The sequence below is a fragment of the Bison bison genome, unplaced genomic scaffold (genome assembly GCF_000754665.1).
Source record: "Bison bison bison isolate TAMUID 2011002044 unplaced genomic scaffold, Bison_UMD1.0 scf7180017864233, whole genome shotgun sequence".
NCBI classification, from domain to species: domain Eukaryota; kingdom Metazoa; phylum Chordata; class Mammalia; order Artiodactyla; family Bovidae; genus Bison; species Bison bison.
The window spans coordinates 5633784-5660502 of NW_011494805.1; the positions used below are offsets into that span (position 1 = coordinate 5633784).

At 42.8% G+C, this 26719-nt stretch overlaps 1 protein-coding gene across 2 annotated transcripts in view; it reads left to right on the forward strand.

Moving 5' to 3' along the window:
* The window catches only part of ATP6V0D2 (ATPase, H+ transporting, lysosomal 38kDa, V0 subunit d2), a 56159-nt gene that overhangs the window by 13622 nt on the left and 15818 nt on the right, over positions 1 to 26719 (forward strand). For both annotated transcript variants that reach the window (XM_010846223.1, XM_010846222.1), the window contains exon 2: positions 87 to 258. In XM_010846223.1, coding sequence (XP_010844525.1) covers positions 87 to 258 — 172 coding nt within the window. The remainder of the gene's footprint in view (positions 1 to 86; positions 259 to 26719) is intronic.

Consider the following 26719-nt stretch of genomic DNA (forward strand, 5'->3'; position numbering starts at 1 on the left):
AAGTTACTGCAAATTCAGTCAGTGTTGTAAAGCTTTTTCATGCATGTTCCAAATTTAACCTGATCTGGTGCTTTGTTTAATTTCAGATCTGAAAATTCATCTCCAGACCACGGATTATGGGAACTTCTTGGCTAATCAAGCCACTCCTCTTACTGTTTCTGTTATTGACACGGAGATGAGGAAAAAGCTCTGCAGAGAGTTTGAGTATTTCCGGAATCACTCCCTGGAGCCGCTAAGCACCTTTTTCACATACATGACGTAAGTGGCAGCAGGGGCCCTGCTCCTCCCCAGGGTGACTGTGCGAGCGACCCCTAAGAGTTCCAGGTGGGGTTAGGCTGGCCTGAAGTTCAAGACCACTTCTGTTTGTAAGTTTGAATGCATTCAGATCTGAGAACTGATAAGAGCGTGTCTTATCTTAGTGTTAGTCACTCTGTCCCCAGACTCTTTGCAACCCCCTGGACTGTAGCCCACCAGGCTCCTCCGCCATGGGATTCTCCAGGTAAGAATACTGGAGTGGGTGGCCATCCCCTTCTCCAGGGGATCTTCCCAACCCAGGGATCAAACCTGGGTCTCCCATATTGCTGGCAGATTCTTTACCGTCTAAGTGACCAGGGAAGAGCATAGAGCCACATTTTCACTGTTAGAAAATAGATTTCATTTATTTATTTCATTTACTTATAAACATGATTAGGTCATTCATTCTAAGCAGTGATAAGTGCTGCTGATGTTTGAAACTTTCCAGATGTTGGAACTGAAGGTAGGTACTACGCCACATTTTCAGATCGCTTGTCAAGGTGGGGTTGAAATATCACAGATCTTTCTTAAAGTCACACCTACTCCTTCAACAGAATAAGGAGCTCCCATCATAGTTAGACGTGTCTTATTTTTATCCCTCTCTGTCACCAGTGGTTCCAGTCTTTCGGTGTGAAGGCCCTTCTTTCTAAAAAGTGTTTGAATTTCTACACAATAGTAAATTGTATTTCTTAATCTAGTTAACAAACTATATCCAGTGCTCAAAACTTTGGGCCCCTTCAGTTGTCTTAGCTGATAAGCTGAGAATGAATGCCCACAAAGGATGAGCTGTCTATCATGTACATATAATTTAGATTAATATACAGCTATGATTACTACATCCAGGCCATAGACTGGTTGAGAAAGGCTTATAATAAAAATATCCCTCTATTCCACCTATCCCCTTCCTCCCCACACAGTTCTTCCTAAAAGTAAGCACTTCTCAGTTACTTATTATTTTTCTAAAAAAAAATTGCACTGTGTGTATGTATATTGATACAAACTCAACCCACCCTACTCCCACATTTCAATTCATACAGATGACATCAGTTTTCCTCCATTAATATTTGTTAGAAATATCCTCATCCACGTCATGCATTTTTAATAACTATGTGGAAGTCCATGTTTGGTAGACATTATAACTCAGTTTATCAGGCATTATTATGAGTTTGAGTAAACTCCGGGAATTGGTGATGGACAGGGAGGCCTGGCGTGCTGGTGTCCATGGGGTCGCAGAGAGTCGGACATGACTGAGCGACTGAACTGAACTGATTAACAAATAACTTTTTTTTTCTATTACAAAAAGTTTTGCAACTAGCTCTAACTCATTATAGTGTAGGTCTTGAATTTATTTCTAAGCTAAATTTCTAGCAGTGCAAGGAGTGAGTCAAAGGAATGTCCCTTTGTTTATTTTAGAAAATTTGCTAAGTTGAACGCAACGGAAGTAGCACCAATCTGTACCCCCAAAACAGTGCATGAGAAAGCCTGTGCCCCTACACCATTACCAACATCAGATATTATCTTTTTAATTTTTACCCTAACAATAGGTTAAAAACTATCTCTTTGCTTTAATTTATATTTCTTTATGGGCTTCCCTGGTAGCCTAGCTGGTAAAAAAAAATCTGCCTATAATGCAGGAGACCCCGGTTCAATTCCTGGGTCAGGAAGATCCCGTGGAGAAGGGATAGGCTACCCACTCCAGTATTCTTGGGTTTCCCTGGTAGCTCAGGAGCTAAAGACTCCACCTGGGTTCAATCCCTGGGTTGGGAAGATCCACTGGAGAGGGGGAATGAAGGGAACAGCTACCCGCTCCAGTATTCTTTCCTGGAGAATTCTTTGGACAGAGGAGCCTGGCAGGTTACAGTCCATGGGGTGGCAAAGAGTCGGACACTACTGACTTTCACTTTCCATATTTCTTTATTAGCAAAAAGGAATATCTTTTCACACTTACTAGTCATGTATATTTGCTACCTGACCAAATTCTTTGTGTATTTTTCCTATTAGAGTATGCAGCATTTTTCCTTGATATACAAGGACTCTATAAATTAAGAAAGTTAGCCCTTCGTCCATTTGATATAACTTAACTTTTATTTTAATTTTTTTGCTGTAGGTATATTGACATTTTTTATGTAGTTATCATCAGTTTTTTTATTGTACAATCTTTTGATTATTGTGTCCTGCTTAGAAAAGCCTTCACTCCAGAGCATCAGTAAATTCACCTGTCTTTTCTTCCATTCTTTTGTTGCTGTTTACATTTAAAATTTGGATTCATGTAAAATGTATTTTGGTGTAAAGAATGAGAGTAGGGATCCAGCTCAAATTGTCTTTCCCAAATAACAATCCAGTAAGTACTTAGAAGGAATGATCGTAGTTCAAGGCAGGAAGCAATCACTGATGAACCTGAGACGTGTTGTTAGCGCCTGTGTTCCCTGTTTGTGCGATCTAGCCTCCTAACAGCGCTGTAGTCTGGGATTTTGTTTATAGACAAGATATAGATGCTGACGTTTTGAAAGAATCCACCGATAAACAACTAGTTTGAATGAAGATCAGATATGAACCTGGGTCTGACTCAGTCCAAAGCCCAAGCATTTTCTTTGAGAAAGATTCTGGAAAGGCTTCCCAGAAGGGCCGACATTGTTGGCAAGGCTGGAAATGGAGTAGAAGTTGGAGATTCCGGAGAAGGCTGGGTTTGAAGCATGCCGATGGGAAGGACGCTGAGTGAGTAATAACCGGTCAGTTTTGGCTGGAGCAGGCTGTGCAGAAAGAGGAGCGGGATGGGGAAGGGAGGCTACGGAAGAAAATTCCAGTCAGATTATGGAATCTTCAGAGACAAGTCTTACTCAGTTCTGGTCATCACCGTTTTAAGGAAGAGGAAATGAAAACTTAAGAGCAAGAACTTGCCCAAACCACTAAAAAGTGATTTGAAATAAATGTTAGCAGTAGGCTGTGCAGAATTATTTTGCTCAGACTTAGGTGAGTGCAGAAAAGCTGACCTGTGGTGAAGACAGAGGGCAAGTCCAATTTTAATTAAATCTAAAAGCTGCCAGGTTTTGTACTTTTTAGGTTGAGAGACGATCTCACATGATGGAAATTTTCCCCAATATGTTAAGAAATACTCTAAGAATGACGCTGAGGCATTTGGTCAGTGGTTTCTCTTATGTGATGATTCTGTGATTGATTGTTTTCTAACTATAGAATCTTAAACCTGGAAGGAACCTTAGATTAATTCAGCAAGACTTCTTATTTCACAACAAACTATCATATTTTATATCATATTGATCTAGTTAAATATCATATCATATTGATCTAGTTAAAATATACTGTTTCTAAAAATAAATACTTAAAATTTAAAATATTTCTAGTCATTAGTGATATTTAAAAACTGTGTATAAGTATGTATAGATAGTCACAGATACCTGGGTAGAATGTTAATGCAAAAATGGACACGGAAGCCTCGTTTTGGTAGTATTCACATTGTTAGTAATGGGCGTGTTTTAATTCATCTTCTTCCTCTCTCTCTCTTGACGGTAAACTCTTTGAACTAGTTCTTTTAAGTATCTCTATCTGGACTCATTAGCAAATAATGAACACTGAATATTTGTTGAATCAATATAGAATCCTGTATATATTATATATACATCCTACACCGGCATATAGAAACATACGTTCAGACAATTCAGGATTTTATGTCTTATATTTAATTCATGTATGGTACTTGAGGATTGGTTATTTATTGAACGGTATGTCAGGGCTAAAAATCAGATGTCATTCCTATAGATGTGTTTTATGTGGCCAGGGTAGTCTTTACAGTAATATTAAAAAATATGTTTCATTAAGGCTTGCATTCCCCAATTAGCCACGGTCTCCAACGCTCCCTTCTGTCTTAAGATCTGCATGTATTTAACTTACTTATCAGACCCCAGATGTGTAGGTTTCTTATCAGGCATCAGACCTAGATGTTTTACCTGCATCTTTGCACCAGAACCATGCAAAGAAGTGTTTATATCTCCAGTTTTCAAATTAGAGAAACGGAGGCTCAATGGATCAATGTGTATTTCAAAGTGAGAGCATTATTAAGAGATTTGGAAAGCATTTGGTGTGGGTCCATCATTCTAGAAAGCTGATGGTCTTACACTCACTCCACAGTTTGTCAAAAGGCAAGTAAATCAGAAGTATCTGTGGGCCTTTAGAACAGAAGTATATTCCTGATCCCTATCCCAGGAGATTCTGACCTAATTGACCTGGGAGTGGGGCCCACCTGTATTTTGGAAAGCACCCGGGTTATTCAGATGGGCACCCCTAACTGAAAATGTCCCATTATGGTGCCCTAACGTTATGACTTGGAAGTCACTTTCACAATTATTCCCGTGAGTCTTTAGCCACAGTTAATTACAATGAAAAGTGTTATCCCCTTGTTGGAGACCAAAGGAATCACACCAAAGCCTAGGTCTTCTGAATCTCAGTCCATGGTTTGTCCCACCATTCATGTGACATGCCAGCATCCAGCAGTGCCTGGAGTTCAGTTCAGTCGCTCAGTCGTGTCTGACTCTTTGCGACCCCATGAACTGCAGCCCACCAGTCCTCCCTGTCCATCACCAACTCCCAGAGTCCACCCAAACCCATGTCCACTGAGTCTATGATGCCATCCAACCATCTCATCCTCTATTGTCCCCTTCTCCTCCTGCCCTCAATCTTTCTCAGCATTAGGGTCTTTTCCAGTGAGTCAGCTCTTCGCATCAGGTGGCCAAAATATTGGAGTTTCAGCTTCAGTATCAGCCCTTCCAATGAACACCCAGGACTGATTTCTTTTAGTGCCTGGAGATACATTACCAAAACAAAGGTGTATGTGTGTAGGACAGGTGTCCAGTAGTTCTGAATCTGTTTTTCTTACTTCTCTTTTAAAACATATTGCAAAGTCAAGTGTCTATCTAGCACCTTGAACTGCCATCAGGTAGGCTTACTTCCCGCCCTATGAGGAAATTCCCAGGGTATCATTATGAAAATGATTAAGCCAACCCTAATAGAAACGGTCTATATTTAAAGTGGTATGATAGATACAGTATGAATGTACAAGAACTGTACATTCGTGTGATATAATTACCGTATATGTGAAACTTGCTTTGAAAATCTGGATGGATATTTTTAAGTGCCTAATCGCAGGAAGATCTGGAGGTTTTGTGTACTATAATTATACACAGTGCTGTGAAACAAAGGAGTGAATCCTATAGCATTTTAATGAAGAGACTATATAATATAGGCTTGGATTCTTTTGTTTTTCTTCCCTCCTACTCAGCCCTTTCCAGCAGCATTTCAACTTCTATCTTTTGAGATTAGCTCTCTGATTAAAATATTTTAATATTCAAAATACTAATTTAACTTTTTAAGCTTTAAGTTTTATTAATCTTTAAAAATAAATTTTCTCAATGTAGGATAACCAAGGAAATATACTCTTCAATACTTCACAGTAACATCAACCAAGAATCATAGGCTAAGATCCACACAGTGAAGAAAGCTTTAGAGATTCATTTAGAAAAGCTAGTCAAAAGTTCTTGAGTATCTCAGTGACACTTTATAACCCTCTACAGGTTTTGCATTGTGTTGTACAGCTTGGTTTGCCCTAAAAAGTTTCTCTGAATCAGGTCTTCTGGTGCTGAAATGAGGAAGTGAAAGTTGCTCAGTCGTGTCTGACTCTTTGTGACCCCATGAACCGTACAGTCCATGGAATACTCCAGGCAAGAATACTGGAGTAGGTAGCCTATCCCTTCTCCAGTGGATCTTCCAGATCCAGGAATGGAACTGGGGTCTCCTGCATTGCAGGAAGATTCTTTACCAGACTCCTCCACAAACTGGATCACAAACTTGGTCACCCCATCACTTGTTAGGCAAAACATAAATAGCATACCTCTGAGTCAGTGAGAACTCACATTCCAGTGGAGCAGGTAGATGCATCCGCAAAGGGTGAAAAGCTGACAGAATTACGCAACAGCTGCAATGGACGTGAACATTCAGCTGGAGGGAGCTGGAGGGTGAGATGACTAATCCTGATGTTGAAAGAGTTTGCAGAGAAGGTAGAATTTGAACCAGGATTTCAAGTGGGCATCAGATTGAAAGAATACACTGTGTAAGTGAGACACGAGAAGATTGTCTACCTGGGGGTGATGGGTCATCTCAGGCGTGGCTGGAGCCCAGGCAAGAGCAGGCGTGTGACTGGGGAATGAGATGAGAGGCAGGCCTGACGCAAGGCTTCACCTGTCTCCATCAGCAACAGCCAGTTGAGGGAAGCTTTTCAGGAAGGGTGCTACCGCTCCCTGCTTCAAACACCCACGTCCTTTTTGTTAGTAAGTAATAGAGACCCTAAGATGTGACATTGTGTATGTGTGTGTTAGTTGCTTAGTCATATCCGTCTCTTTGCAACCCCATAGACTGCAGCCCACCAGGCACCACCACCACCCCACCACCCCCATTCCATGGGATTCTCCAGGCAAGAACACTGGACTGGGTTTCCATTTCCCTCTCCAAAAGGAACTGTAGAAAGAAAGAAAGTGAAGTCGCTCAGTCATGTCTGATTCTTTGCGACCCCATGGATTGTAGCCTACCAGGCTCCTCCGTCCGTGGGATTTTCCAGGCAAGAGTTGCCATTTCCTTCTGCAATGTGACATTGGGTTTTCCAAATAGTGTTTCAAAGATGCTGCTTTTTCTTGTTTGTTTTTACTTTTCAGCTCTCATTGTCTTGAAAAGTGAGGGGGAATGATCTGCTACATATTTTAGGAAGATGATTCTGCTGGTATTGTGAAAGATGCATTGAAGAAATGAGACATGAAGCAGAGAAACTATAGAGGAAGCTATTTTAAACGTTTACACTTAAAATATTGATAGTAGAGATAGGAAGGAGACAGTGGTTAGATGCAGTTGCTAGGTAGACCTGACAGAATTTAGCATCTTGACTTATGATGCAATGAGTGAGAGAAAGCAATCAGTGATTCCTGGAATCCTAAGCTAAGGGAGCAAAGCATTTGCAAATAAGATAAAGAGTTTTGTTTTATTTCTGATCAAAAAGAATAAGAAGCCTATTTAAGTTACATTAAATTAATAAATTATCCTTAGTCGCACCATGATTTGATATATTTTTATACTCATACATTTTAAAAGAATTAAGATCACTCTGTAAAATAATTTAATCTTTGATATCTATTATCAGGATTTTTTCATGTTAAAAGTTTATTTCTAGTATTTTTAAATGACTGTATAGGCTTCCATCTGGTCATGAACATTCTAGATGTGTTTTGTTTCTTCCTGACCTCCAAGTGTGCAAAGTATTTAATTTGTTAAATTCTGAGTTCAAGAATCAAATCCCCAATACAAAATATCAGGTTGAATAATACCCAGTTGACAACACTGTGTATTTGCGATTTTGATTCTTTGGCCAGAAAAGATCTTCTGAAACCTTACAAATTGCACCATCTTAAAGGTTTTATATCCAGAGATTCTCTGTGAATGTTCAATGGGAAGCAAAAATGTCCGTAGTCCAGCTGCTGATGAGACCTTCTTTGTGTAAAATTCTCCAGGCTCTGGAATTGAAAACACTGGTGCTCTTCTACAAAAGCAATACTTGGTCTTTCTGTAACTGAACGATACTTGATCAGCATAAGTGAGTGAATAAGTCACTCCATGGTGTCCGACTCTTTGAGAATCCTCCAGGCCAGAATCCTGGAGTGGGTAGCCTTTCCCTCCTCCAGGGGATCTTCCCAACCCAGGGACTGAACCCGGGTCTCCCGAATTGCAGGCGGATTCTTTACCAGCTGTGTCACAACAGAAGCCTAATTAATCCGCATGACCTTTATTAAGTGACTGCTGTGAGTGAAGGCCTATGCTAGGTTCTAAGACTGGAGATGAATTGAATACAGACTTTCTTCTCTAAGCCAGTGGAAGAGTTACTTAAGGCACAGATTTCAAGACAATGCCTCTAAAAATCAGGTTTTAGTAAATCCTGGACTGCAGTTTAGGAATCTATACTTTCAGTAGGCCCTACAGGGATCCTGATGTACATGAGAAATTCTTACAGCCAGTAGGCAGGCTCTGAGTCTACAGTACACCAGCTGTGGGGCCCTGAAAAAGTTCCTTAGTCAATCAAAGCCTTTTCCTCATCTAGAATAATAATTATATACAATAGAGTTGCAAGTTTACCTGAAAATACATATACAATATAGAGTCATAAGTGTTAATTGAAAGTTCTGTGTTGCATGAGGCCCAGTGAAATGAAAATACATGGCCCTTGGTAAAGAACAGTAATTTCAAGAGACCAACAGCAGAGAATTAAACCAAGCATGGTGATGGTTTAGTAGCTAAGTTGTGCCCAGCTCTTGCGACCCCATGGACTGTAGCCTGCTAGGCTCCTCTGTCCATGGGATTCTCCAGGCAAGAATACTGGAGTGGGTTGCTGTGGCCTCCTCCAGGGGATCTCCCCAACCCAAGGATGGAACCCGTGCCTCTTGCGTCTCCTGCATTAACAGGTGGATTCTTTACCATTAGCACCATCAGGGAAGCTTACTGAAAAATATACACGAATATAATATGTAAATAAATCCACACACACAGTATATCTACATACATTTGCTCAATACAGCTAATTTTTCTCATTAGGGTCTTATCATCTGTGAAAGTGAGAAAAGATTGCATAAAGGAGGTAATGCTGAGACTGAGGTTGGAAGGAGGGGACCCTGTTTGTACGCGGCCAGGAGGGAAAAATCTAGCGGAGAGAGCAGAAACATAGGCTTAACCAGTACTGCTGCTGGATTGCCCATGCCACTTAACTGATAAAAGCAAAAGTAGCGCCTGAAGATTAAGGACGCTAAGGTCATGGGTGTAAAAGACCTTAGGATGCTACAACAGTTCTCCCCAGAGTGAGAAATCAAGGTAGATGCATCGTTTTCTTTGTTTATCCACATTCTGGCTAGGCGGCAGTCAACCACCAGGGGGCGCGATTGATCCCCGTAACCCTTTCTCCACATCTCTGCTCCTTCCCCAGCAATTGTTTAGTAAGACTTGAGACTGTCCCATAACCCTGGTACTAATTCATATAACCACTGCCCTAGTTGTATTTTATCGTGTTTGTTTTATTTTTAAAATTTAAAATGAAGCACCTGTATTTTTTTTAATAGTTTTTATTTAAAAATGTATTTAGTGCTTTCTGCAGACCAACAGTTTTACAGTCACTTTGTCGCTGTCTAGTTGCTAAGTCACATCTGACTCTGAAAGACCATGGAATAGCCTGCCAGGCTCCTGTCCACGCGATTTTCCAGCAAGAAGACTGGAGCGTGTTGGCCATTTCTTTCTCCAGGGCATCTTCCCCAACCAAGAGTCGAACCCAAGTTTCCTGCATTAGCAGGCGGATTCTTTACCACTGAACCCCTGGGAAGCCCTACAGTCACTATTCATGCATGAAATTTAATTCTCACCACAATCCTATGAGGTGGCTTTTCAGAAACACAGAACAGGTTTCATAAGTTAAGTCTTTACTTCAGTACCTATTTCCCAAGCCCAGAAGGAAGCACTCATAAATTTTATGTATGCCTTTTCAAATTTTTTTCAACATGAAAAAAGTTTATATGTATGCATGTATTTATATCTAAACCAACATGTAAAATATACATAGCTGGTTTTAATTTTTTTAGAACAGTTAAATTATATGATGTATTGTTTACAATTTGTCTTTTTTTTTAGTGTAATCTATTAATATTAAGAATTTTCTACAGAAGTGCATACTGTTGTTTAGGGGCTAAGTCATATCTGACTCTTTTGTGACCCCACGGTCACCCCACCAGGCTCCTCTGTCCGTGGGACTTACCAGTCAAGAATACTTTAGTGGGTTCCCATTTCCTTCTCCAGGGGATCTTCTTGACCCAGAGATCGAGCCCGTGTCTCCTGCATTTGCAGGCAGATTCCTTACCCCTGAGCCACCTGGAAAGCCATGAGTGCACACAGATCTACCTGATTTTAAAGCATACGTTGTATCCTGTTCCCTCTTTTGTCCATATAGTTTATTTCATTTCTTTGCTATTTCGAGTAATACTACAATGGAAATCATTGTACCTCTTATGTTTGCTATCTCTTGCCAGCATTTCTTTATGAGGGATTTCCAGAAGTGAAATTGCTTTGTCCATAACTGTGCAGGTTCTAGATTTTGACAGTTATCAGCAGAAATGTTTTATTCCTTTCCCTATATTCTCAGCTGTTTCTTTTTTTTTTCTTTCCTCATTGGAAGAAATAAGATTCTCCAAAACCTATTGTGACTGGTGTTTTGAATATAATAAACATGAAATTCACCAGTCACTATTCTTGACCAGATGGAGAACACCCTATAATATACACTCACAGCATGTTTAACTGTCTAATGGACAAGAAGAGTCATCACCCCATTGGAGTATTCCTATCAACTTCTGTAATATTTACATACACTGCTATGGAAGAGGCAGCATTGAAGCCATCTTGCTAATGTTATTCTTCTCAATAGAAAAGTGTAGAAAGAGCAAGGAATAAGCAGCTATGATCCCTAGAAAAAGTACCAGGTATCTCCTTCATCCTTTTTACCCAGGGACTATCAGAGTTAGGGTTACAGGAAGAAATGTACTCATCAATTGAAAAACATCATCACTGTGCTATTGTCCTGGGCAAGTATGGTTCAGGCCTCTTGGAGGCCACAAAAAATGAACAGTTTCTAAGGGTATTGTAAGGAATAAAAACAAGTAGGAATTATCTGTAAATAATTACATTTGAAATGAACATGTGAAATCACTTACCCAAGATTACACAGTTGAATAGTGACAGAATTAATGCTGAATCCAGGTCTCAGCTCCTTAGATATATAATAAATATTTGTGAATGAATGAGCTAACTCCTCCCCATGTTCGCCATGGCTACTGCCAATGTATACTGAAAATTAATTTCGCACCAAGATAAATATAAATACAGAGCTTCAGAGACAGAAGAAAGATATCACTTCTAGCTAGAGATATTTTAAAAGCTTAAAATAAATATTTGAATATTGGCCTTAAAAGATGGGAAGGATTTCAGCATTTAGCAACTGGTGGGGGATGGATACTTTTTCCATCTAAAGAGGAGTAGGAACAAAGACAGTGATATAGAAAAGGACAAATGAGTTTGAAGAATTTTTAATCCACACAAATGGGTTAGGCCAAGACTGTCGAGAATCTTAAGTACTAGGGAAGAGTGCTAGAGATTCCAGAGCTCCCGCGGGTTTGAGAAATGCATAGTGACCAGCGTCCTTGTTTGAAATGTGCTGTTCCAGCAATGCTGACTTCAGAATAGTTTTTCAATATTTTATTTTCCTAGGAGGAAAAAAAAATGCACGTGACAGCAAAATGAATTGCTTTTAAAAATGGCTTTAATTTTCAGTTCCTCTTTTTAAAAAGTAGGAAACTTCAGGGGAGTAAGAAATGTGACCCCAAATGTCCAGTTTCAAGAAGGAACAGAATATTAATGGGGAGATTCCAAATCTCAGCCGCCTATTCAGCAAATCAGACTAAACGCAGGGCTGCCCCACCTGAATATATAGGATTAGCATTGGACTGAGTACATCTGGGGTAACACAGAAATGTTTATCAGTGCAGTCAAGAAAAGCTTTCATTTGAAAATTGACACATTGGAAAATACTTCATACGTGGCCCTATCATCTGCTTTTGTGCTCAGTCACTTCAGTCGTGTACGACTCTTTGTGACCCCATGGACTGTAGTCCGCCAGGCTCCTGACCACAGGATTCTCCAGGCAAGAATAGTGGAGTGGGTCGCCATGCCCTCCTCCAGGGGATCCAACTCACATCTCTTACGTCTCCTCCACTGGCAGCCAGATTCTTCCGCCTGAGAAGCCCAGCCCCATTATCTGTGTGACAGCAAAGAACTGGCAGCCTTGTTAAGGCGGATCAGCTGTTGCTGAGGAATGAAATAAGTGCAGCGATCAATGCAAAGAAAGAGAGAAAAACAACAGAATGGGAAAGACTAGAGATCTCTTCAAGAAAATTAGAGATACCAAGGGAACATTTCATGCAAAGATGGGCTTGATAAAGGACAGAAATGGTATGGACCTAACAGAAGTAGAAGATATCAAGAAGAGGTGGCAAGAATACACAGAAGAACTGTACAAAAAAGATCTTCACGACCCAGATAATCACAATGGTGTGATCACTGACCTAGAGCCAGACATCCTGGAATGTGAAGTCAAGTGGGCCTTAGAAAGCATCACTACGAACAAAGCTAGTGGAGGTGATGGAATTCTGGTTGAGCTATTTCAAATCCTGAAAGATGATGCTGTGAAAGTGCTGCACTCAATATGCCAGCAAATTTGGAAAACTCAGCAGTGGCCACAGGACTGGAAAAGGTCAAATTTCATTCCAATCCCAAAGAAAGGCAATGCCAAAAATGCTCAAACTACCACACAATTGCACTCATCTCACATGCCAGTAAAGTAATGCTCAAAATTCTCCAAGCCAGGCTTCAGCAATATGTGAACTGTGAACTTCCTGATGTTCAAGCTGCTTTTAGAAAAGGCAGAGGAACCAGACATCAAATTGCCAACATCTGCTAGATCACGGAAAAAGCAAGAGAGTTCCAGAAAAACATCTATTTCTGCTTTATTGACTATGCCAAAGCCTTTGACTGTGTGGATCACAATAAACTGTGGAAAATTCTGAAAGAGATGGGAATACCAGACCACCTGACCTGCCTCTTGAGAAATCTGTATGCAGGTCAGGAAGCAACAGTTAGAACTGGGCATGGAACAACAGACTGGTTCCAAATAGGAAAGGGAGTATGTCAACACTGTATATTGTCACCCTGCTTATTTAACTTCTATGCAGAGTACATCATGAGAAACGCTGGGCTGGAAGAAACACAAGCTGGAATCAAGATTGCTGGGAGAAATATCAATAACCTCAGATATGCAGATGACACCACCCTTATGGCAGAAAGTGAAGAGGAACTCAAAAGCCTCTTGAAGAAAGTGAAAGTGGAGAGTGAAAAAGTTGGCTTAAAGCTCAACATTCAGAAAACGAAGATCATGGCATCCGGATCTTCATGGGAAACAGATGGGGAAGCAGTGGAAACAGTGTCAGACTTTTTTTTGGGGGGGCTCCAAAATCACTGCAGATGGTGACTGCAGCCATGAAATTAAAAGACGCTTACTCCTTGGAAGGAAAGTTATGACCAACCTAGATAGCATATTCAAAAGCAGAGACATTACTTTGCCAACAAAGGTTTGTCTAGTCAAGGCTATGGTTTTTCCTGTGGTCATGTATGGATGTGAGAGTTGGACTGTGAAGAAGGCTGAGCGCCGAAGAATTGATGCTTTTGAACTGTGGTGTTGGAGAAGACTCTTGAGAGTCCCTTGGACTGCAAGGAGATCCAACCAGTCCATTCTGAAGGAGATCGGCCCTGGGATTTCTTTGGAAGGAATGATGCTAAAGCTGAAACTCCAGTACTTTGGCCACCTCATGCGAAGTGTTGACTCACTGGAAAAGACTCTGATGCTGGGAGGGATTGGGGGCAGGAGGAGAAGGGGACGACAGAGGATGAGATGGCTGGATGGCATCACTGACTCGATGGACGTGAGTCTCAGTGAATTCCGAAAATTGGTAATGGACAGGGAGGCCTGGCATGCTGCGATTCGTGGGGTTGCAAAGAGTCGGACATGACTGAGCGAATGAACTGAACTGAAATGAATGTATTTCACACGTCCTCCCCCCACACCTTCCATGAATTGTGCATTTTATGTCCCTCTTCCTGTGTTTTCCATATGTACAAGCATGACCCGGAAACATATCACACTCCTCCTCACCCAGAACAGAACGTTGACGCTGAGAGCACCATGTGACGTGTTGCAGATGAAAGGATGCTGACCCGGCCGCTTAGGCAGAAGGAACCAGTCTTGATATCAGGGTGTGCCTCCCGTGATGAAGCCAGACCTTAGTCACAGTGCTTTGAGATGATGAATCTATTGCCCATCTCCAAGTTCACCAAGTTATTTCCTATCCAGCTGCGCCTGGAGGGGGAGTTCAGTCTGAGTCATGAAGAGCTTCCATCTACACTAAGGGGTTCAGGCTTTTTTATACATAAAAGGAGCTATCATTTATGATGAGTTAACCAGCATGTTCTGAAATTAGTGATTACATTTCCAAAGAGAAAACATTAAACATTTTGAAGTTTAGATATCTTAACAGAGACTTCATATGAAACGATGACTGCACAAGCATAATTCTAATAAGATGCAGAACAGGTTGGTGACAGATTTTGTAAAAGGTGTAAGTCAGACCTGAGGGCCAATATCCCAACAGGTGTCGTGGTTTATGCCCTGTGGATGGTCTGTCTCCCAGATGACTGAGGCCCTCAGCCTCATATCTCCATGCCATACCAGGGGTTAATCCCTTGTCTTCTAAGAGCAATAGGTAAATTTTAAAAGGATTCTATTAACTAGAACTAAGTGTGAAAGTCGGAGAAGGCAATGGCACCCCACTCCAGTACTCTTGCCTGGAAAATCCCATGGATGGAGGAGCCTGGTAGGCTACAGTCCATGGGGTTGCTAAGAGTCGGACACGACTGAGTGACTTCACTTTCACTTTTCACTTTCATGCATTGGAGAAGGCAATGGCAACCCACTCCAGTGTTCTTGCCTGGAGAATCCCAGGGATGGGGGAGCCTGGTGGCTGCCGTCTATGGGGTCACACAGAGTCAGACATGACTGAAGCGACTCAGCAGCAGCAGCAGCAGCAAGTGTGAAAGTATAGAGATATAGAAATCTCAGGCTTGATGAAAGAGTATAAACAATGCAAAATTTTTACACTAAATATTATATATACAGCTTCTAATTTTTCCCTCCTCTTCCTCCAAGGTCCAGTTTACAGAGAATTAGCTTCCTCTAAGGGTATGTGACTCTCCTTTACTGGAGGAGAGTTTTCATATATATGACTAATCCTGGTGCCAGCAGTTCAAGTTGAATAAATATTTCCATTTGAGACTGAGGAAATGGAGCTCTTTTTAAAATGGTTTTTAAGTAACAGAACTGGGCTTAGAATCAGGCTTATCTGTTTCGAAGCTTGGCCTCCTTTTACTGTTATAATTGATTATTTACAAACTATTTTCATATGTGTGATTTGATTTAATTTGCACAGCAATCATGTGAAGACAATGATATTCTGCCCTTTCCCACCCCTTGATGCCAAGCTTCTTAAAAAAGGGTGGTCTCTACTCCTATCTTCTCACTTATTTTCTCAACCCACTTCAGTCTTAGTTCCGACCCCACCATGCCCTCAAAACCACTCTAGTTGCTAAGTCTAATGGGTATATTTTCAGCTTTTTTGTTAGATCTTGGTTTCTAAAACCATTCCCCCGTAAAGGGAACCGACATTCCTTGCAGAAACAGCTATTCTAGGACTGGAGCGAGAAATATACAAGATGAACTTGAACTATCTTGTAAGACCAGAATATGAGGATGTGAAAAATGAAACAAAAGAACCCGAAGTGCTTTGGGGTGTGTTAAAGGAGCTCACAGGAACGGACTGCAGGAGCTCCAGGGGCCAAAGCTGGAGCAATCCGAGCAGCAAATTAAGGGAAGTTATACTGAATTATCATCCAAAATATAAAATAAATATTTTTTAAGACCATCCTGGTCTAAGTAAATGATTGGCTACCTTAATAAATGAGGGAGAATGCTGGGAGCGAGCTCCGCCTGTGGCAAAGGTCATGAGGAAGGAGGCTCGGCATACGCAAAGGCGGGATCGAGCCTCAGGAGTTCCCCTGGAAATTCTCGAGCATCTACCCCCAAAACCAGAGTCTGCCTACTTTCTGCTTTGTGCTCTCACCTACACCTCTGACTTTACGGGGGGCTGTCCCCCACTACCTCTCTCTGAAAAAAGAGTTAGCTTACAGCTCCAGTTAATAATTCCTGGGTGTGACAGTGTTTAACCTACAAACTCCTTTGGAAATCCTCTAGCCTGCCTGGATAGGTTTTTCCGGCCACATGTGATTGTTAACAGCCTCCCAACTGTGAGAGGCAGGAGATGTTCTAAACTGTCCAAACACAGATTCCTTTGAGTAGTTAAAAGATTGATTAGAAATTGTATTGGTGAAGGGTTTTTCACTTATTGGGCCAATGTTTCCTGCTAAGTCTCCATACTCCTTACCTACTGTGTCCTTGGCAGTGTATTGATTGATATAATGGGTGTATAGAAATGTAAGTAGTAGCCTCAATGTTTGTAACCTTGGACTCTTGAGTTAATTCTTTTTTTGATTGAGCCCACCTCACCTTTGCCCTGTAGGAATGCAGCTTTGTCCAATGCTTTTTGGAGGCTGGTGCCTGACTTTAGAATAATCACCTTTAGAGAAAAATAAGTTCCTTAAAATGTTAACAGGCCTCCTGGCCAGAAGATGATGTAAATCACCTGAACTTTTGCATATGATAAGTTTGAAAGCCTGGCTTCGATTAGAACCAGGAACTGCTGTCCTTGCATGACTCCACCCCTTCCCCCATTATCCTCTATGCATAATTAAGGTATAAAAACTACTTTGGAAAATAAAGTGCAGGCCTTGTTCACTGAAACTTGGTCTCCCCATGTCGGTCTCTCTCTCAAATTCTGGCTGAGTCTCCATCTGGAGCGCGGAACCCGCCATGCTTGCTAATTATGCCTGGGCTTCTAAGATCCGACCGGGGAGGCCTCAGTGTCTCCTCTCCTTAGGGAGAACGAAAGGACGCCTGCAGCCTACGTAAGTGGTGCACACTTCTTGCCTTGAAGTTTTATTGGTCTCCCGCGTAAACCAAGCTACTCGGCCTCTTTTCTCCACTAGATTTTCCTACTGAGCTATCCTAATCTTATTACTCTTTATATCTTTGATAAAATATTTAAATAAATAGGTCGCCGACGCCGTCCCCGCTTCAAATACCCTGGATCAGCCGGGGCAGGACCCCGGCAGGAGAAAAGACAAGTCTCCCTTGCAGAATGATTTGTGTAGACCCTGCATCCTCAAGGCTGGTGCCATATTTCCCACCTCTTATGCTTGACTTCCAAAGAGGACAGTATGGAAAGAGGAGGCAGGGCCTTTTCGGTGGAGGGGTCTGGCAGACACCACCTCAGCCGGGTGCCCGTGCTGGCACAGGCGGTCGTGAACTATGCTGCCAGGAGGCTCCGTTGATAGAATGCGATGGCAGTGGCTCCTCCGGCTTCTGCTTTGCAGGTAGAGGTGCAGAACTCGTCTGCAGGGGTGACTGGGGGGTGTGGGGGCAGAGCCCTTCTCCAAGCTTCTGGATTTCAAGCTTCCAACTTTTCCCTCCTCACCCTTTAAGACTCCCCCGGCTCCACCGTCCATCACACCAGGGACTCAAGGCAAAGCAGCAGTGAGTCCCAAAGGAGAGGAGAAGAGAGGAAAGGGTGAAAAACTGTTCCAGGAAACAATGACTGAAAACCCTCAGAATTTGGCAAAAGACACAAACCTACTGATTCAAGAACTAAACAAACCCCAAATAAGAGGAACCCAATGAAACCCAAGCCAAGATACATCATAGTCAAACTTCCAAAAGACAAACACAAAAGTGCCTGAAAGCTGTGATACTCGTGGGGGAAAAGCGATGTGAACAATGGTAAGTTTCTCATTATAAACCATGGTGTTCAGAAGGAAGGGTTGTAACATTGTTTAATGCTAAAGGGAAAGAAATCTTAACCCAGAATTCTGTATACAGTGAAGGCATCTTTCAAGAATGAAGGGTGACTCAAAACAGCCTCAGAAGAATGAAAACTAAGAATTTGTGGCCCATAGACCTACCTTAAAGAATGGCTAAACAAAATTATTGAAACAGAAAGGAAATGATAAAAGAAGGAATCTGGAAACAACAGGAAAAGAACAATAAAATAGGAGGAAAACGTGAGTAAATACAACAGACTTCCTCCTCTTGATTTTCTGTATTATAGTTGACAGTTGAAGCAAAAATTAATATTTTTCTGATGTGGTCTTTACTGTATATGGAGGAAATAGTTAAGACAGTTCTATTATAAGTAGGGAAGGTAAGGAGAAGTTTTAAGAGAGAAGATTTATGCAGTTTCTAAAGGAACTAAACATATGCTACCATACAACTCAAACTGCACTTCTAAGCATTATTCCAGATAAACTGAAATTTATTTCTACATAAACACTGACACACAAGTGTCCATATTTACATTATTTACAGGCAGCAGCTTGTATGTATTACATGTGTCTCAAGGGAATTAAGCTGAAGTAAAATATCCAATCTCAAAATGTCACATGATATATCATTCTTGTTAAATATTATTCACAAAAATGGCAAAGCTATAGAGAGAACAAATTAGTACTTGCCAGAGGTTCAGAGATGGGCTTCCCAGGTAGCTCAGATGGTAAGGAATCCACCTGCAATGCAAGAGACTTGGGTTCAAACCCTGGGTTGGGAAGATCCCCTGGAGGAGGGCATGGCAAACCACTGCAGTCTTATTGACCTGGAGAATCCCCATGGACAGAGGAGCCTGGCGGGCTACAGTCCATGGGATCACAAGGAGTCATGACTGAGTGGCTAAACTTTACAGCGAGGAGATGGTTGATGGGAAAAGGGTGGACAATGAAGGGGTGGTGCGCTGGAGGTCTTCAGATGACGAGGGAGCTCTGTACCGTGATTGTGGTGGTGCCTGCACCAATCTATGCATGGGATAAAGTAACAGAACTACACACGTGCAGAGGATCGATGTCAATTGTCTAATGCTAACATTACAGCCATGAAGATGTAACCCCTGGTGGAACCTGGGTGAAGAGGACGTAGGACCTCTCTGTACGATTTTTGCAACTTCCTAGGGAATCTATAATTATTTCAAGATAAAAAGCTTTAAAAAGTATGGCAAAACCAATACAATATTGTAATTAACCTCCAATTAAATAAATTTCAATTAAAAATTTATCCCATATTGTTGTATCCACATGGTAGTAACAGTAATAATAACTCATAAAATCTCTTCTAACATCTGAAGCCTATGATCACAGGAAATGAAAAATTAGTGTTTAATTATATGTGTAGAGAGTTACAGAGAGACATAAAAGACTTTCAACATAAAGACATAAATGCTATATTAGTGTAAAAATTTCATCAGTGAATTGAAGTAGATATAACATTTCCAGGAAAAAAAAGAACAACATAATTTCTTTCTGTTTATGTATTTGTAATTGAGTAGTGGTGGTGTCTTAGTGAGCTTGAGTTTCTATAACAAAATGGCACAGACTTGGTGACTTGAATAATTGGACTTTAATTTCCTACAGTTGTGGAGGCACGGAAGTCCAAAATTAAGGTGCCATCCAATCTGGTCCCCTGGTGAAGGCTCTCTTCCTCACTGTGTCCTCACACAGCAGGAGAGAGAGCAAGATGCCAGGTGGCTGTCCTTAGAAGAGCACTGACCCAATCATGCAGGCTGCACCATCGGGACTTCACTTGAACCTAATTAACAGCCTCAGTGGCCCCAAGTCCACATACCATCACACTGGGGCTGGGGCTTCAACATGAATTTTTTGTTGATTAGTCACCCAGTCGTGTCTGACTCTTTGCAACCCCATGGACTGCAGCACACCTGGCCTCCCTGTCCCTCACCATCTCCCAGTTTGCCCAAGTTCATGCTTATTGCATCAGTGATGTAGTCCAGCCATCTCATCCTCTGATGCCCTCTTCTCCTTCTGCCCTCAATCTTTCCCAGCATCAAGGACTTTTCCAATGAGTAATCTGTTTGCATCAGATGACCAAACTTCCGAAGCTTCAGCTTCAGCTTCAGCTTCAGCATCAATCCTTCCAGTGAATATTCAGGGTTGACCTTCTTTGAGGTTGACTGGTTGGATCTCCTTGCAGTCCAAGGGACTCTCAGGAGTCTTCTCCAGCACCACAGTTCAAAGGCATCAGTTCTTTGGTGCTCTGCCTTCTTTAGCTGTAGTCCAGCTCTCACAACCATACCTGACCACTGGGAAGACCATAGCCTTGACTATATGGACCTTTGCCGGCAGAGTGATGTCTCTGCTTTTCAACATACTGTCTAGGCTTGTCATTGCTTTTCTGCCAAGAAGCAGTCATCTTCTGATTTCACGGCTGCAGTCACTGTGCATAGTGATTTTGGAGCCCAAGGAGAGGAAATCAGTCACTACTTCCACCTTTCCCCCCTCTATTTGCCATGCCGAAATGGGGTCAGATGCCATGATGTTAGTTTTTTTAATATTTAGTCTTAAGCCAGCTCTTCCACCCTCCTCCTTCACCCTCATCAAGAGGCTCTTTAGTTCCTCTTCACTTTCTGCCATTAGAGTGGTATCATCTGCATATCTGAGATTGTTGATGTTTCCCCCGCCTATCCTGATTCCAGCTTGTGACTCATCCAGCCTGGCATTTCTCATGATGTGCTCAGTGTATAGGTTAAACAGGGTGACAGCAGACAGCCCTGCCATACTCCTTTCTCAGTCTTGAACCAATCGGTTGTTCCATACAGGGTTCTAACTGTTGCTTCTTGACCCGCATACAGGTATTCTCGTCTTGCTGAGAGCTTTCCAAGTTGGTCATGATCCACACAGTCAAAGGCTTTAGTGTAGTCTATGATACAGAGATAGATGTTTTTCTGAAATGCCCTTGCTTTTTCCGTGATCCAGCGAATGTTGGCAGTTTGATCTCTAGTTCCTCTTCCTTTTCTAAACCCAGCCTGAATATTTGGAAGTTCTTGGTTCAAATAATGCTGAAGCCTAGCATGCAAGATTTTAAGCATGACCTTACTAGCCTGGAAGATGAGTGCAATTGTCCGGTGGTCAGCACATTGGTTAGTACCACCCTTCTTGGGAATTGGGATAAGGATTGACCTTTTCCAGTCCGTGACCACTGCCGGGTCTTCCAGATTTGCTGACGTAATGAAAGCAAAACCTTGATGACATCATCCTTTAAGGATTTGAATAGTTCTGCTGGAATTTCATTCAACATGAATTTTAGGAGGACAAAAATCAGCCTATAGCAAGTGAGTATCCAGACACTTCACTGAATAATTTAATTTGACTGATTTAACAGTTTCATTTTAAATACTGACATCTGTGATATACCATAAATATCTTTGCAGTATTTAAGCTTGCAATAAAAGTTTTTACGTATCAACTTAAAGTAAATGAGCTGGTGCATCGTTTTCAGCAATTGTTTCATGTGGTTCCATGGCAACACTCTTAAGACTTGCTGCCCTACCCCACCTGGGAGGTCACGCCCCTGGAAAATTATTGTAGTCAATTGCCCTGACCCCTTGCCTTACAGCCTTGAACCAATTGTCACTGTTCCTGAACCAGTCCAGGCCTGACACCTTGCATGGCAGTTTCCCAACTCTGCAGCTGCTCTATCACATGTACCTTCTGATCAGGGACTTCCGTTGCTCTAAAGCCATCAATAAAATTCTACTTGTTTGAGAGCTTCTAGAAATTTATTGAAATCTCTTTTCCCCTCATTTCACTCTATTGATGAGTGTTTTCCTTTTCATACACCTTGAATATTAATGTGCTTCAGGCAGGGGGTCAAATGGTGCATGACGTGCTCAGACAAAATCCGACCAGAGAAGCCTAAAGGGTTTGTCAAATCCTCTGGCTTTGCCCTGTGCCCGGAGAACCCCAGGGACGGGGGAGCCTGGTGGGCTGCCGTCTATGGGGTCGCACAGAGTCGGACACGACTGAAGTGACTCAGCAGCAGCAGCAGCCGTGTTAGTAGATGTGTCTTCAGAAAGGACGTGACCACTTTCTTCTGAACCTCTCCTAACTATATTCTTAAAAGAGCTCTCTCTCTTTACCTATCTCGCGCCAGAGTGCTTAGGGAATGATGGTCATTTCTCAGCTGCTGCTAATGACACTTAAGCACTTAAAATTTTTATTCATAGAACAGATCCACTAACACCAAATTATGGCTCTCTCTAGTGTCTGACCATTTAGCAACTGTTATATTAGCCCAGAATTTGATAGTTATATCACAGGAAAGTTAATTTAGTTAGCTTCGAGATCCTTAAGTAAGTTGGGGGGCAGAAGGAAAAAGAACAGCACTAAGTCCAAAAGGAAATATTAAACTATCTTCTGGGCGAAGCTGCTTTGTCTGAATCCAGCATGGAGCCGAGCTCTGGTGGGGGGGTCCCAGCCCTGCCCCTCTCCAGCAATGTGACCTTGGACAAGGCGTGGAACCCCCACAGCCTGATTGCTCTGTGTGGAGTGGCCCTTAAGCACTGACTGGTGGGGAGTCTTGAGTAGAACCATGTGTGTATTGGATGTAATGCCTGACACATGTTGACAACCTCAAGAAAGGTTGGCATTCTTAAAAATTAGTCTTTCTAAAACCTAAACTTTTTGAAATCGTGTCATTTACTCCCACAATTTTAGGTTCATTCATGTGCTTTCCTTGTGGCTCAGCTGGTAAAGAATCTGCCTGCAATGCAGGAGACCTGGGTTTGATCCTGGGTTGGGAAGATCCCCTGGAGAAGGGAAAGGCTACCCACTCCAGTATTCTGGCCTGGAGAATTCCATGGACTGCATAGTCCACGGGGTCGCAAAGAGTCGGACACGACTGAGCGACTTTTACTTCACTTCACTTCATGATTTTCACAGGTACCGATGTCAGAGTTATAGAAGAAAACATTTGGAAGGGGCTCAATGAGAAAGTTTGTCTAGACCATGAGTGGGAGAAACATTGACCCAACTGAGGGGACACGGGTCTCGGCTCTGTTACTACTTATAAGCACAAGTATTTGAAACATGAGGAGTTTGAACTAGGTGAGCACCCAGGTGACTTTAAACTCAAACATGACTCAAGTGACCCGTTAGAGATTTCATTCCTAACCGCTGGAGGCATGGCCCTGAAGGTTATCAGGATCATAGTCTGGAGAGAACAAGCTGTCTTCCGGGCATATCATCCCCGTCCACCCCAAACCGCCACTCATTATGCAGCCGGTGCCTGTGCGCTGGAGGTGAGGAAGGAGACGCCTCTCCCCTGCTGTGGTCCAATCTTGAGTTCTCACTTCGTTTTCCGAACAAAACTATGAGAACTGCCATTATTATCCTGTCTTAAAAACAAGGCCAACTTAAATGAGTTGAAATAAAGCAATTCAATCTCCGCATGCCTTTCTCTTTGCAATGTAGGACCTAGCCTTTCTGTTAACTTTAAAAAAAAAGCACCCAATACACACATGTGCACACACACACACACGTGTGCACATGCCCACATGCACTGTACAGGCGTGGGCTTGAGTTTTGTTACCTGTGGGCTGACTTCTCACTGACTGTACGCCCCCGTCAGCGTCGGTCTAATAGTCCTCCGCAAATCGGGAATGTTGGCAGCTCCCCTGCATCACAGGTGTGCCATGGGGAACAATTAAATATCTGGAGTCTGCTAAGATTATTAAGTGCTGGCAATTCCCCTCTCAGGTAATAGCTTCTGAGCCATAAAGGGACAGTTAAATAAGCACTTCCATTTTAATATCCTTTTCAGGAGATAAAAAGGATTCTCCAATTCTATACTGTCTAAATTTGGCACTGCTGTTTGGAGGGGTGAAGAAACTTCATAGTTACACGATTTCATGAAGGGATACGTGCCTCCTTCTAAAGTTCTTTAGGTAAAGTTTTTCTTGGGATAACTTTTAGAAGCTCAGGTGCCATGTAGGAGACTATTTTCCTGCTGGAAATGCATTCTTGCCCAGGAAGTCCGTGACCCAGGCAGCCAGACTCCAGCGACTGTGCTTCTGAGCGGACAGGTTTATTTTCATCCTGTGAAAGGTGGGTTTGGTTTTTTTCACATTTATCTATCTCATTTTGGCTGTGTCTGGTCTTAGTTGCGGCCTGCGGGATCTTCTGTTGAAGTGCGTGGGCCTCTCTGGCTGTGGCGGGACCCGCTGTGCATGGACTCTAGTTTCCAGCACACGGACTCTGGTTGAGGCACGGGAGCTTCATTGCCCTGTTGCATGTGGGATCCGGGTTCTCTGACCAGGGATGAAGCTCGCGTCCTGTGCATTGCAAGGCAGATTCCTAACCACTGGACCACCGGGGGAAGTCCTGAAAGGTGTTCTGTTTTCAAGCTTAAACTGTGCAGCGGTTGAGTCCCATCGCTGTCAAACCCGAGACTGTGTCTCATCGCTTAGCTGTCCCTTCCGTCTCTTCCACCTCAGCCTCTCGCTGCCTCTTTCCCCTCCGCTCTTAATTACATTCTCTTCACTGCCATCTTTAGGAAAAAAACACCAAAACTGGAAGTCCAAAGTTTCTTCAGCCCCTAGGTCTCCATATAGTTACCTTCCGCTGCCCTGTAGTGTGAACTCTTTTAACAAACAAAACGAACAAAACCCCTTTACTTCCCACTCGTTTTAGACACACAGTGGCCAGGTTTCTGCCTTCTGCCCTTTCCCTTCCACAAGCAAACCCCCCTGAACGTGTGTTCACTCTGGCGTTAGAGGGCCTCTTAGTGGCTGCATCCTGAAAACACTTGGCTTTAGCGTCCACCTTGATTTTCCCCGGTGGTTCAGAGGGTAAAGCGTCTGCCTACAATGTGGGAGACCTGGGTTCAATCCTTGGGTTGGGAAGATCTCCTGGAGAAGGAACTGGCAACCCACTCTGGTACTCTTGCTTGGAAAATCCCATGGACAGAGGAGCCTGAGGAGCTATAGTCCATGGGGTCGCAAACAGTCGGACACGACTGAGCAACTTCACCTCACTTTGATTTTCCTGTGGCCTTTGACTTCTTCTTTCTGAAACGTCCTAGAACTCCCTCCTGTGGCTTTCTTCCTCCCGTCTGGTCATTCCTGCTAAGGTTCCATCCAGGGCTTTGAATGTTGGGGTTCCCCAGAGTTCTCAGGATGGAACTCTTGAGGTGCACTTGAAGGTGTGACCTCAAGCACTCCCAAACACCTGCTTCTACCTTTAAACCGCCCCCGCCTGCCCCATGCTGCACCCGGTCCCCTGACCGTCTCTGCCCCACCGCTGTCTTCAGGACTCAGATGTCTGGAGCCTGCCTGGGGTCTCCTCCTGGGCATCTGAGCTCACTCTGCCCAAAACCTGCTCCTATTATAACCTGCTCTTCCTCCAACGCTCGCATCTCAACAAATGGCTCCAGCTTCTAACTGTTAAAACCAGAAACCGATGTGTCATCCTTGACAACTAAATACAACATAACCTGAGTGTTCAGAGAAAGCTTCCAGGATCAGACCGAGTTTGACGCACTGCTCTCTCATCTGTTAGCTGTGTCATCATGGCCGAGATTTTTTACCTGTCTGGGCCTCTAGTTGCTCGTCTGTAAAATTTCATTAATAATAGTACCTATTATCATCACAGTGTGATTATCATAATTAAATAAAAATGCAGTATAACTTTTGAAAAGCATTTTACTAAAGTGTGCTTCCCTCTTCTGTTTTAATGCCTATTTTGTCTATGTAGATCATAATTCTCCCCTGTCCTTAAAAGGCACTCAGTGTCTCCCAGGGCCTTCGATCTAATTTCCTCATCTTGTCCTTCAGGACCCCGCCTGTTCAGTCTGGGCCCCACCTCCAGCACTCAGCCTCAGGCAAAAGGATGTCCTTGTTCCTGGCTCTCTGCCTCTGGGGCTTTCCATGTGTTCTCCCTTCTGCCTGGAAGCATTCTTTCGCCCCATTCCCAGCCTCTTTTGCTTAGACAGCTCTTACTCATTCTGCAAGTTGCAGCCTGAAGTCACTCCCTAGGAAGTCTGATCCCAGTTCAGTTCAGTTCAGTTCAAGTCGCTCAGTCGTGTCCGACTCTCTGCAACCCCATGGACTGCAGCACGCCAGGCCTCCCTGTCCATCACCAACTCCTGGAGTCTACCCAAACTCATGTCCATGGAGTCAGTGATCCCATCCAGCCATCTCATCAGCATGATCCCAGACAGGTTTAAACTCCCGGCTCTGAAGCCGCGCACCACCCCGCAATCTACGCAGCCTGTGTGCTGCACTGCAGGGCACCCCAGTGGATCCTTGTCCAGTACTTCCCTTAGCTACGTTTCGACAAAGGAGGCGACTGTGTCTCTCTTACTTCTCCACCTCATTGTTTGGAACATCCTTGGAATATAGGGCTTTGTATTGAAGGAAGAAATCACATAAAGTATGAATCTACGGACGCTTGGGATTCTGGGAGGGGGATGAGGCTAGAAAGCTCACTCTCTCATAAGAGAAAAAGACCAGAACAGTCTAATTTTTAATAAATAAAGCATTTTAATTTTAAAATGAATATTTTAATTTTATTCCTTTTTATTTTATTTTAATTTTTAACTTTACAATATTGTATTGGTTTAGCCATATATCAACATGAATCCACCACAGGTATACATGTGTTCCCCATCCTGAACCCTCCTCCCTCCTCCCTCCCTGTACCATCCCTCTGGGTCGTCCCAGTGCACCAGCCC